Source organism: Hypomesus transpacificus, chromosome 10, assembly GCF_021917145.1.
Source record: "Hypomesus transpacificus isolate Combined female chromosome 10, fHypTra1, whole genome shotgun sequence".
Lineage (NCBI taxonomy): Eukaryota > Metazoa > Chordata > Actinopteri > Osmeriformes > Osmeridae > Hypomesus > Hypomesus transpacificus.
This window is the reverse complement of record NC_061069.1, coordinates 13,193,482-13,206,155: the sequence shown is the minus strand read 5'-3', so window position 1 is coordinate 13,206,155 and position 12,674 is coordinate 13,193,482. Positions and strand designations below refer to the sequence as shown.

The window sequence follows — 12,674 nt, the reverse complement described above, 5'->3', positions numbered from 1 at the left end:
GGAGGGGTGTGTATGACAATGACCCCACCCACCTGGTAGTCATGGTGACGTTCCTTAGCTCCGCCCCTGTAGAGGCGCCTGCCTACCTGATAGACCTGATGCACGATAAGAACACCGAGATCAGGAAGGTGTGTGACAACACTCTGGACATCATCGCTGTGAGTAACACACACACACTCACGCACACACTCACAGATGTACACACACACAGACTAGGGGTGACTAATGCCCATGGATGAACTTATCCTGGGTATACTGTGTGTACAGGAGTAGATGCAGAGTGGGACAGTAAGATCCAGAGTGATATCCTGGGTATACTGTGTGTACAGGAGTACGATGCAGAGTGGGGCAGTAAGATCCAGAGTGATATCATGGGGTATACTGTGTGTACAGGAGTACGATGCAGAGTGGGGCAGTAAGATCCAGAGTGAGAAGTTCCGCTGGCACAACGCCCAGTGGCTGGAGATGGTGGAGAGCCGACAGGAGGGGGGAGCCAGCGCAGCACGGAGACGAGTCTCACCTGGACCCCCCCGACCTCTTCTACAGCACAGGTACCTCCTCTACCTCCATCTCTCTCTCTCTCCTACAGCACAGGTACCTCCTCTACCTCAATCTCTCTCTCTCTCCTACAGCACAGGTACCTCCTCTACCTCAATCTCTCTCTCTCCTACAGCACAGGTACCTCCTCTACCTCCATCTCTCTCTCTCCTACAGCACAGGTACCCTCTACCTCAATCTCTCTTCTAAAGCACAGGTACCCTCTACCTCAATCTCTCTCTCTCTTCTACAGCACAGGTACCTCCTCTACCTCCATCTCTCTCTCTCTCCTACAGCACAGGTACCCTCTACCTCAATCTCTCTCTCTTCTAAAGCACAGGTACCCTCTACCTCAATCTCTCTCTCTCTTCTACAGCACAGGTACCTCCTCTACCTCCATCTCTCTCTCTCTCCTACAGCACAGGTACCCTCTACCTCAATCTCTCTCTCTTCTAAAGCACAGGTACCCTCTACCTCAATCTCTCTCTCTCTTCTAAAGCACAGGTACCCTCTACCTCAATCTCTCTCTCTTCTAAAGCACAGGTACTGTACCTCCTCTACCTCCATCTCTATAGTACAATACCTGTAATAGATAAAACACTGTGTGTGTGTGTGTGTGTGTGTGTGTGTGTGTGTGTGTGTGTGTAGATGGGATCACTCCTGCTGATGGGACAGTTAGTCCCGACTTCTTCAGTCTCCACGACCAGAATGGAGACTCCCACTCAGGGTGAGTTCCCCTCCCCTCCTCTATTATCCTTTTCTCGCTTTCTTTCTGATTACATTTTTATAAATGTATTTGACCAATAATCTTTGTTTGTCTGTCTATCCAGTGATGCTGATGGATTTGACCAGTCAACCTCGTCTCCAGGGCGACCAGCAACGGCCTATGGTTTTAGACCTGATGAACAGTTCTACTACCAATACAACAACTCTAGATGAACACACACACTCAAGGAGGCATGCCACCACAAACCACCCCACTCACACAAGCATGCATACACACACATCCATGACATCCAGTACACACACACACACACACACACACATGCAGGCTTCCACGCACGGGCTCCACCTTTAATGCTGTGAACTAAAGCAGGGTTGGAAAACAGGAACGTTTGGCGCTAACCAACCATGGGATTACCTAACAGAAGTCAAGTCTACTCTTGACACTGTAACAGAGGACCACCTGACTGGTCGTAAGACTAGTTATATTTATACTACCTAGGAGGACTAGTTATTGGGGCATGGGTGTAGCTCAGTGGTTAGAGCAGTGGTTGACTGCCCATCGATAGGTTGCTAAATGAACACATTATGGTTGTGATTGTGTATATAACCAGGTAGACTAGTTACCCTGTGTAGCTAACACGGTGAAGCTGATCATCTGACAGTATTGCATGGCAGGTATATGTGGGTGAGAGTGTATGTGTGTGTGTGAAAGTGTTTGGTATGAGAGTGTGTGTGTGTGAAGGTGAGTGTTTGAGAGAGAAAAGATGGCTCTACTGTAATGCTGAGCAGCTTCCTTCATAGACACAGTAGAGAGACTCCTGTAGTGAGGAGGAGGGGAGAAAGAGAGGGGGGAGGGGAAGATGTATGGAGTGCTGGATGAGGGAGGTGGAGGGTGAGGAGTGACTATGTTGGAGTGTGTGATGAAGAGAGTGATACTGTACTAGAAGGTTGTAAGTTCCTCCTCCTCGGTGGTGTTGTGGAGGAACTGTGTCTTCAGGACAGTGGATGTATGAAGATATTCACTTCTACTCTCAACCAGGACATCTTTATTCAGGGACACGCCTGATCCTTAACCACCATCTTAAAAAAACTACAATTTACCACATCACTGCACCCCTAGAACTACAACTGCACTGAGGCCTTTCACCAGGAAGTGTTTGGTTATGATGATGTGTACCTCTACTACTGCTTGATGTATTTCATTTGTTATTGAACATTTCTGCATGTTTCATTAGTATCTAATAAGCTGTAAGATAGAAGCTGTTTTTTTCTATATGAGGGCTTCATGTCTTAATAAAACCTCAGACTCCATGTCATCCGGTCGTTGCCATGACACCTTGTGTCTTCACTGAGAACTTCATTAGTAATTTTTTATTACGGAACAAAAATGACATCAGTACGGAGGTGTTTTACTCTTGTGAAGTATTTTTTATTTTTTTTACATATATATAATATATATATATAAAAGTCTAAAATTGTACAATTGTTACGTTGATGGTTAAAGACAACATGAACGTTTTTCAGACCAGATGTCTTGGCCAGGTCAGGCGGTGATGTTGCCGCAACAACGCTGTGGGTTGTGTCCGTGCAGTTGCCATGACAAAGCCGGGTCAGGCTGTGTTGTTGCCTTGGGGACGCCTGTACACCAGGTCCTCCACCTCTATCACCTCCACCACCAGCTCTCTGATCTGCTTGATACTGTCCAATGGGGAGGATGGCTCCTCCCCCTCAGCACCGGTCTCTCCTGATTGGACCGTACCACTATTACTCATGGGGAATTCAGAATGGACTGTACCACTTTCACTCATAGGGGTGGTTTCTTGGACTGCATCACTATTACTCATGGGGGTGTCAGATTGGACTGTACCACTTTCACTGGGGGGGGGTAGTATCTTGGACCGTACCATTATCACTCATGGGGGTGTCAGATGGGACCGTACCACTGTCACTCATGGGGGTGTCTGATTGGACCGTACCACTGTCACTCATGGGGGTGTCTGATTGGACCGTACCACTGTCACTCATGGGGGTGTTTGATGGGACCGTACCATTATCACTCATGGGGGTGTCTGATGGGACCGTACCACTGTCACTCATGGGGGTGTCTGATTGAACCGTACCACTGTCACTCATGGGGGTGTCTGATGGGACCGTACCACTGTCACTCATGGGGGTGTCTGATGGGACCGTACCACTGTCACTCATGGGGTTGTCTGATTGGACCATACCACTGTTACTTATGGGGGTGTGTGATTGGACTGTACCACTGTCACTTATGGGGGTGTCTGATTGGACTGTACCACTGTCCCTTATGGGGGTGTCAGATTGGACCGTACCACTGTCACTCATGGGCGTGGTATCATGGACCATACCACTGCCACTTATGGGGGTGGCATCTTGGATCATATCACTGTGTCGTGTTTCAGGGTGTGCTTTAGGAGGGTTAAGGTACACTGCTCTGTCAGTAGCTTGTCTCTGGCCAGTAGGGGGCGCAGTGGCAGACAGAGAAGCAAGACTGTCGGTCACTATGTCAATGACATTACATCCTGTGGGAATGACATCACATCCTGTAGCGATGACCTCACATCCTGTGTGTGTCTCTCCCACAGCAGAGGGAGCTGCTGGAATCTGGTCCTGAGGTGAGAACTCGGGGAGGGGGGCTGGGGGGGAGGCAGGGGAAGGGCTGGGGTCAGACATCTCCTCAGACTTGAGAGAGGCAGGCTGGAGGTCAGAGGTGGGTTGAGGACAGGAATGGATAGAAACAGGATCAGGACTAGGGTCAAGGTCAGGATTAGGACTGGGGTCAGGGCTGAGGTCAAGACTAGGGTCAGGATTAGGACTGGGGTCAGGGCTGAGGTCAAGACTAGGGTCAGGATTAGGACTGGGGTCAGGGCTGAGGTCAAGACTAGGGTCAGTATTAGGACTGGGGTCAGGGCTGAGGTCAAGACTAGGGTCAGGATTAGGACTGGGGTCAGGGCTGAGGTCAAGACTAGGGTCAGGATTAGGACTGGGGTCAGGGCTGAGGTCAAGACTAGGGTTAGGACTTGGGTCAAGATTAGGGTCAGGGATAGGACTGGGGTCAGGGCCAAGGTCAAGTCTGGGTTTTGAACCGAGGCTGGGGTCAGGGTTGGGGTCAGGGTCAAGACCAGGGTCAGAGTAGCAAGACAAGCTGGACTGACTGGTGGCTTGGTTGGAACTGTCCACCTGGAGATGGGTTGTTCTTCTCACTGGCTGCTGCCAGCATCACTAAAGGAGAGAGAGAGAGACATTCAGACAGACAGGCATGATGAGGAGGGAGAGAAGGAGGGAGAGAAGGAGGGAGAGAAGGAAGGAGAGAAGGAGGAGGAGGGTACCCTTGTCGATTTTCCTTGGTGATCAGGCAGAGTAGAAGGTCTTCATACACGTTCTCCACCTGGATGAGCTGGCTGTAGTCAGCAAAGATAAACTGCTCGAACTTCTGCAGCTCCTGTAACCACAACACACCAATGATCCATCATCAACAACCACAACCTCAGCGCATCACAACACAACCTCAGCGCATCACAACACAACCTCAGCGCACCACAACACAACCTCAGCGCACCACAACACAACCTCAGCGCACCACAACACAACCTCAGCGCACCACAACACAACCTCAGCGCACCACAACACAACCTCAGCGCACCACAACACAACCTCAGCGCACCACAACACAACCTCAGCGCACCACAACACAACCTCAGCGCACACACAACACAACCTCAGCGCACCACAACACAACCTCAGCGCATCAGACACAACCTCAGCGCATCAGACACAACCTCAGCGCACCACAACACAACCTCAGCGCACCAGACACAACCTCAGCGCACCACAACACAACCTCAGCGCACCACAACACAACCTCAGCGCACCACAACACAACCTCAGCGCACCACAACACAACCTCAGCGCACCACAACACAACCTCAGCGCACCACAACCTCAGCGCACCACAACACAACCTCAGCGCATCAGACACAACCTCAGCGCATCAGACACAACCTCAGCGCACCACAACACAACCTCAGCGCACCACAAACACAACCTCAGCGCACCACAACACAACCTCAGCGCACCACAACACAACCTCAGCGCATCAGACACATGATGATGGAGCGAGGAGAGAGGGTTTTCACATACAGGTTTACAGGAGGGCGCCAAGTTCCTGCGTAGAACAGGAAGTGTGATGTCAGTCAGAGCTTCCTTTAGGATCCTCTTCAGAACCAAGCGGCTGTCATGGTCGTACAGCTGTCACCGTGATAACACAACACACGTCAACTGCTATGACGGCACACTTCAGACACAGGTTGGCTGTATATATTATCAAATATATAGTGTGTGTGTGTGTGTGTACCTTGAGCACGCGTAGCTTGATCTTCTCTACGGTAGAGCTCCACTGAGCTGGTGGCTCTGACTGGACCAGTAGCTCAAAGGTGGTGAACAGCACTTTCCATCAGCTACACAAACACACACATGTATATAAATATACACACAGAGAGAACAATTTTTTCCAGACTTTCTGTGTGTCAGTCTATCTGTCTGTCTATCTGCATGTCTATCTGTCTGTGTGTGAACAGACCTGCTGCATGTCTATCTGTCTGTGTGTGAACAGACCTGCTGCATGTCTATCTGTCTGTGTGTGAACAGACCTGCTGCATGTCTATCTGCGTGGTGTGGATGAGCCGCTGGCAGTTGGGAGTATCTGAATCTCTGGTGGAGGTCTAGAAGCTTCTCCCTCAGCTGCTCCACCGGCTGGTAGCACTGCTCCAGACTGGCAGAGAAGAGGGGAGACACTACCTGGAGGGGAGGAGGAGAGGGGAGGGTAGAGGAGAGGGGGGGAGGGGTAGAGGAGAGGAGGGGAGGAGGGAGGAGGGTAGAGGAGAGGGGAGGGGAGAAGAGGGTAGAGGAGAGGGGGGAGAGGAGAGGAGGGGGGGGAGAGGAGGGGAGGGGAGGAGGGGGGGAGGGGAGAGGAGAGGGGGGAGGGGAGGAGAGGAGAGGAGGGGGGGAGAGGAGAGGGGGAGGAGGGGGAGGGGAGGAGGGGGGGGAGAGGAGGGGGATAAAAGGAACACAAAGGAATAGGAGACACTGCCTCATCTCGTCCCCCCCCCCCTCCCCTCCCTCCACTCACCATGGGTGACCTGCTCCGGCCCCCCCCTGCGCCCCCTCTCCCAGTTGCGAGGCATGCAGAGGTCATCCCCTCCTCCAGGTGGTGCCGCAGGGCCAGTAAGCCCCCCCTGACGCCCCCCCCTCACCTCCTCCAGGAGGGACGGCAGGCAGGGGGCCACACTGGTGCTGCACACACGCTCCGCTTGAACACACACACACTCTGGACACACACACACACACACACACTGTTAACACACACACTGGGAAACACACTCTGTGACCGTGTGTGTGTGTGTTTGTGTGTTACCTGACAGCTTGTCCTGTAAGAAGGGCTCGCGAGGCCAGGATCTGGTCCAGGTCGGAGCGTATGAGCGTCTGATTGGCCGAGGCAGTTTGGCGACACTCCTCCTTCAGGGCCTCTAGCCCCGCCCCCAGCTGCTCCTGGACCAATTGGTACGCTGCCTGCACTACCTGTCAACCAGGGGGGCGCCAAACAGCAGGGTTACATCGCCCTCCACTGACCGTTGGGTTTATCCAAAGTGTATACGTATGTGTGTGTGTGTGTGTGGTGTGTGTGTGTGTGTGGTGGTGTGTGTGTGTGTGTGGTGTGTGTGTGTGTGTGTGTGGTGTGTGGGTGGTGTGTGTGTGGTGTGTGTGTGTGTGTGGTGTGTGTGTGTGACTCACAGCAGTCCACAGCCTCCTCCTGCCTCTCAGTCTGGGCAGCAGGTCCAGTCTGGAGGGATGGGGAGCAGTTTCCTCCATCACCAGGTTACACAGCACCTACACACACACACATACATATATACACACACACACACACGTGTTTGTACAGTAATGTGTGTGCGTGTATACGTTGTGTGTGTGTGTGTACCTGCAGGTCAGAGCCCAGTTCCCTGTGTGTATGTGCGTGTGTGTGTGTGTGTATGTGTGTGTGTGTGTGTGTGTGTGTATGTATGTGTGTGTGTACCTGCAGGTCAGAGCCCAGTTCCAGCTCCCAGCCCTCGTAGTGGTTTTTCTCCTGCCTGTAGAACAGCAGGGCTCTCTGCAGTGCCAGCACCTCCCCTCTGGGGCCCTCACGCCAGCCTGGGGACAGGGGCACAGCACGGGGTCACAGCACGGGGGCACAGCACGGGGGGCACACCACCGGGGCACAGAATCGGGGGGCACAGCACGGGGTCACAGCACAGGGGCACAGCACGGGGGGGCACAGCATCGGGGGGCACAGCACTGGGGCACAGCACAGGGGGTCACAGGGGGTCACTTCCTCACGATCTTGCTCGGGTTGTCACATTTCACAAACAATTCTTTAACCAGCTGCACCATGGGACAGCTAGCTGCTTTAACCAGCTGCACCACGGGACAGCTAGCTGCTTTAACCAGCTGCACCACGGGACAGCTAGCTGCTTTAACCAGCTGAGGGCAGGAAGTGTAGCGTGTGTAGCTGTGGAGGAAGTGTGGTCAGGGTTGGAGGAGGACAGACTCAAACTGAACCAGCAGTTAACCGCTGGCTGTGAAGTCATTTCCTGTCAGGAAGCCGGCCGAGAGCAGTCGTATTATTGGCTGGTTGCCACGGCAACCAGAGAACAACAACATGATGCAGCAGAACGTTCTAGAGTGGATGTGGCAGCAGAGGAGAGCATGACTCACTGTCGAGCTGGTTGTGTGAGTGCGTGTGTGTGTGGCATACCAAGGTTCTGGTGTCTGATGCAGGTGTTTAGGATGGACAGGAAGTGGGCTTGTTGCTCTTCCTGTCTGAAGCAGAAGAAGATGTCTGGACTGTAGGGGAGACACAGGAACACAGGGAACCATCCTGCAGGAACCACAGACTGGGTCTCCTCCTTCACACCTACACACACACACCATACACACACACACACACACAGGACTAGATACACTAGAAAACAGCTGCACCCCTTAGTACCCCCCCCCACCCCCCGCCACACACACACACCATTGGGGTCAGGAAAGGCCCTGTCCAGCAGAGCAGAGTATGTGTCCTCTGAGGTCGTCGCCTCCCCTCCTGTTAAACTCTGACTGTGTCTGGCAGGGGTCCCTCTGCTGAAGCTCTGGAGGGGGGGAAGAGGGGGGAGGAGGGAGAGGAGGGGGGGGGAGGAGGGGGGAGGAGCGAGAGGAGGGGGAGGAGGGGGGGAAGAGCGAGAGGAGGGGGAGAGAGGGGGGAAAGAGGGGGGAGGAGCGAGAGGAGGGGGAGGAGGGGGGGAAGAGGGGGGAGGAGCGAGAGGAGGGGAGGAGGAGGGAGAGGAGAGCAGAGAAGAGGAGAAGGGAGGGAGAGAAGAGATCCATAACATTGTTTCATAATGTATTCACAACTGCACATGTTGGCAGAGAGAGATGAGACCACCTCAGTACCTCCAAGGTGTCGTGGAGTTCCAGTGTGTGGTTTCCCCTGACGACCACAAACCTCTCCTTCCACTTCCTGCTGTCATCATGGCAATTGACACTGTTCTGGTACAACAACTCCTCTGAGCCCCTCATCTCCTACGCACACACACACACACCATACACACACACACCATACACACAAACACACATGCCATACACACACACACATCATTAGCATAATGTCACTATTTATCAGACGCTTTGACCTGACAAAAGGCCGAATTATACTCCTCCGTTTGTCTGTCTGTCCGTAACGGAGTCGGAGTAGTATAATTCGGCCTTATGTCAGTTCAAAGCGTCTGATAGTGACATTATGCTAATGGTGGGTGTGTGTGTGTGGCGGACGGATTCGTTGAATTTATAGAACTCCAAAGGTTGTGGGTGGAGCAACGCTGCCACATGAGGTCTTTGTGTGTGGAACCAATTGCGGACCAATCACAGCCAAGGGGTATCCGTAAAATGACCGACTAGCGGACGGATAGTCAGGAAAATCAGGAGGTGCACGCAGAGCTCTCCGGGGGGCTTGGAGAGGGCGTTCCCTGTGTCCGTGTCCATGACAACGGAGTAGTATAATTCAACCTATACAAGGGCAATTTGAACCTGTGACCCATAAATCTGCTGTAAATGTTCTAACCACGGAGCCACACCCAGCCCCCAGTGCCTGAGGTACAGAGGTTTATACTGTGACTGCTCAAAAAAACTCTAAACAGCCATTTGTCCCCCAAAAAACTCAATTAAAACTTCACTAACGCCTCTTGATGGAACACTAACGCCTCATGATGGAACATTAACGCCTCATGATGGAACACTAACGCCTCATGATGGAACACTAACGCCTCATGATGGAACACTAACGCCTCATGATGGAACACTAACGCCTCATGATGGAACACTAACGCCTCATGATGGACTTTCAGCGTCTTCATGAGGACGCCTGTGGCCCCACCCCCTACCTTGGGAGTCAGCAGCTGGCCCCGCCCCTTACCTTGGGAGTCAGCAGCTGGCCCCGCCCCTCCCTGCGAGGCTCCGCCTCCTCCTGCAGCAGCTGCACCCTGGCCTGTAGGGCCTGCTGTCGGTAGTGAGGAATGAAGTTCTTTAGCTCCGCCTCCGCACGGCCTACACACACACACGTACACATATATATAAATACACACACGTATACACACATATATAAATACAGTGTTTCCCACAGATTATAAAGCAAACTTTTTTTAAAATTATATATGTATTAGCTATGTTGGATGCTGTCCTCCTCTCCTACTCTTTCTTCAATGTCTAACAAATCTATCTCTTTCTCTCCCTGACCCTGTTTTCATGCTTGAGCAGCACTGGTTGAAGCCTGAAAATATTGTCAACAATTTCTGCATATATGCAGGTAGCAACACTAGTGCTAAATAACTATTTAGCTGGTCGGCTCCATGACGACGGGTAAGGCTCGTGAGACAGCTCACCAAAAGAACGATGAGGAACCCACTTGTCTAGCAGATTAGCCCCCCCAAAAGTGGGAACCTAGATTCGCCCCTGGCTGAACCCATATGCTGCATGTTTTAGATAGCGTTAAAAAAAGTGTAACAAAACGCAATATTTGGCGGCCGGTGTTGATTCTGTGGCGCACCACCACAAATTAGTCTATGTGTGGGAGACACTGAAATACACACACATATATAAACACATATATAAATACAAACACACACATACAGAGTAGAGACCACTGTAGAGAAGAGTAGTAATGTATAGTAGAGAAAAGAGATAGACACACGCACACTGTGTTTGAGGGCAGAGTTAGTGCAGATATGGGACTGTGTATATAACCACATTAACTCTTATCTCTCATGATCCTTACAGCAAAGTGGATTTATGGTCAACCCCCCCCCCTCTCTCTCCGTCTATCTGTCTGTATCTCTCTCTTCCTCCCTCTCTCTCCCTCAATCATTTAGCTCTCTCTCTTCCTCCCTCTCCCTCTCTCTCCCTCAGTCATTTAGCTCTCTCTCTTCCTCCCTCTATCTCTCTTCCTCTCATCCCAGCAGAGGCTGATGATAACAGACATAAAGGACTATTTGTGGTTTGGGTTTACTTAACATCAGGATGTTGATAGGATGGATGTTTAGTGCACACACGTACACACACAAGTTTGTATTTCTATTTTTGTGGGGACATAATTTAGTCCCATTCAAAATCCAGTTTTCTTAAACCACTAACCCTCGCACTAACCCTAAAACTATCAGAACTAACAAACACCGAACCTGGTTTCTAACCCAAGTACACCACCGGTCCCTTTCTCCTCACTCCAACCTTTAATACTAATCTAATACAAATTCTAACCTTAATTTAGACCATATACAACTCCAGACAAGTATTTTCCAGCTTTCAGCTGCACAATAAGGAATGTAAGCCACAGGAAATGCTCTCTGTCTTTCTCTCTCTCTCTCACACACACACACACACACACACACACACACACATATCCATACAACTGCTCTCACACACATCATAACACTGCTCTTACACACACAGCAGCTGGGCTGGAAAGTGTCACACGCTGATGAGGTCACTATGGCAGCAGCAGCCATCACCCTGCTCTGTCTCTCTCTCACACACACACACACACACTCTCTCACACACACACACACACACACACTCTCTCTCTCACACACACACACACACACACTCTCTCTCTCACACACACACACACACACTCTCTCTCACACACACACACACTCTCTCTCTCTCTCTCTCTCTCTCTCTCACACACACACACACAGTCAGACACACACATTCAGAGGAGAGGAGTTGGCTAACCCACTAAACAACTCAGTGTTTCCCATCTGTAGAATCTGTTTTACTGTTTACTCCCTTAGGGACCTGTACTTGAGCCAGGGAGATAGAGGGGGGGAGAGGGGTTGAGAGAGAGGGAGAGAGAGACAGAGAGGAAGTGGAGATGACTGAGAGGGAGTGGGCAGGAGAGAGAGATGAGGACGGAGAGATAGAGGAAGTGAGGAGGACAGAGAGAGAGGGGAAGTGGGGAGGACGAGATTGAAAGATGAAGTACTCTCTGAAGACCATCTTTACATATCTGAACTATTTACGTTTAGTCATTTAGCAGACGCTCTTATCCAGAGCAACTTATGTTTTATGTTGCAGAACTCAATTATGTTGCAAGTAACCACACATATACACACTATAAATTAGCAAATGTCCCAAAACACAGGATATTACACAATTTTAGACAATGTTAGTGAGTAACACGGTCCTGCCCACCTGGTCTTCTGTCTTCATGAGCTCATCGTCTCACAGGACTCGGTAGTTAAACTGGTTTTAAACTTCGACTTCAAAACTTTCAAATGACTAGGCTCTTTTCTCATCCCCTCGGCATACTTCATAAAACATTTCCTCAATATTTTCACACTCCCTTTCGTCTCTTGTAAATAGATCCCGCTGCAGAGAACAGACACATGAAGGTTTTTGACGAACAGCGTGTCTGGGAAAGTGCAAATTTACCTACCTTTAATGTAGTTTGCTTTAGTTTCGTCCAGAAGACTAGAAGATGCTCCCATTTTTGCACAACCGGCCTTTGGCCTACCACGGTTCCCCGTGAGCCGCTGAATATGTAGCTAACCCGCCCGTAGTAGCAGAAAGGACAGCCGCTCTTTGGTGTTGTGGTATGGATGGAGCGAGCGCACTTAAAAGAACGGTCAGAGGCGCGCGCTTGAATATGAGAAGCCTTCTGAACGGTGCGGATGAGATGAGAACTTCCTCAAATTGAGTTGGCACCGCCTGCACGTTCTCTAGGGTACTTATGGACCTTTTGATCTCATATATTGAGTCTGAAAGTCACTGTCAGGGTATTAAACGCTTAGCATTGTGTGTTAGGCTAAACATTT

The 12,674-nt window shown here is 51.0% G+C and overlaps 2 protein-coding genes across 2 annotated transcripts; both read right to left on the bottom strand.

Annotated features, from left to right (window-relative positions):
- Positions 1-2,205: 2,205 nt before the first annotated feature.
- On the bottom strand, positions 2,206-4,487 carry LOC124472528 (uncharacterized threonine-rich GPI-anchored glycoprotein PJ4664.02-like). Its single transcript, XM_047027447.1, has 2 exons — positions 4,090-4,487; positions 2,206-4,047 (listed from the first exon to the last, which is right to left on the bottom strand). Exon 2 carries the CDS (start codon positions 3,958-3,960, stop codon positions 3,136-3,138), a length of 825 nt encoding a protein of 274 aa, XP_046883403.1. The 5' UTR covers positions 3,961-4,047; positions 4,090-4,487; the 3' UTR covers positions 2,206-3,135.
- LOC124472390 (protein Niban 1-like) lies at positions 2,206-12,552 on the bottom strand. Its single transcript, XM_047027183.1, is given in 17 exon segments — positions 2,206-4,509; positions 4,617-4,729; positions 5,428-5,535; positions 5,642-5,722; positions 5,724-5,744; positions 5,937-5,981; positions 5,983-6,141; positions 6,487-6,613; positions 6,701-6,864; positions 7,078-7,173; positions 7,361-7,476; positions 8,081-8,239; positions 8,345-8,459; positions 8,761-8,889; positions 9,747-9,773; positions 9,806-9,909; positions 12,296-12,552. Coding segments are annotated over 17 exon segments (1,638 nt in total). The 5' UTR covers positions 12,348-12,552; the 3' UTR covers positions 2,206-4,487.
- Positions 12,553-12,674: the final 122 nt, after the last annotated feature.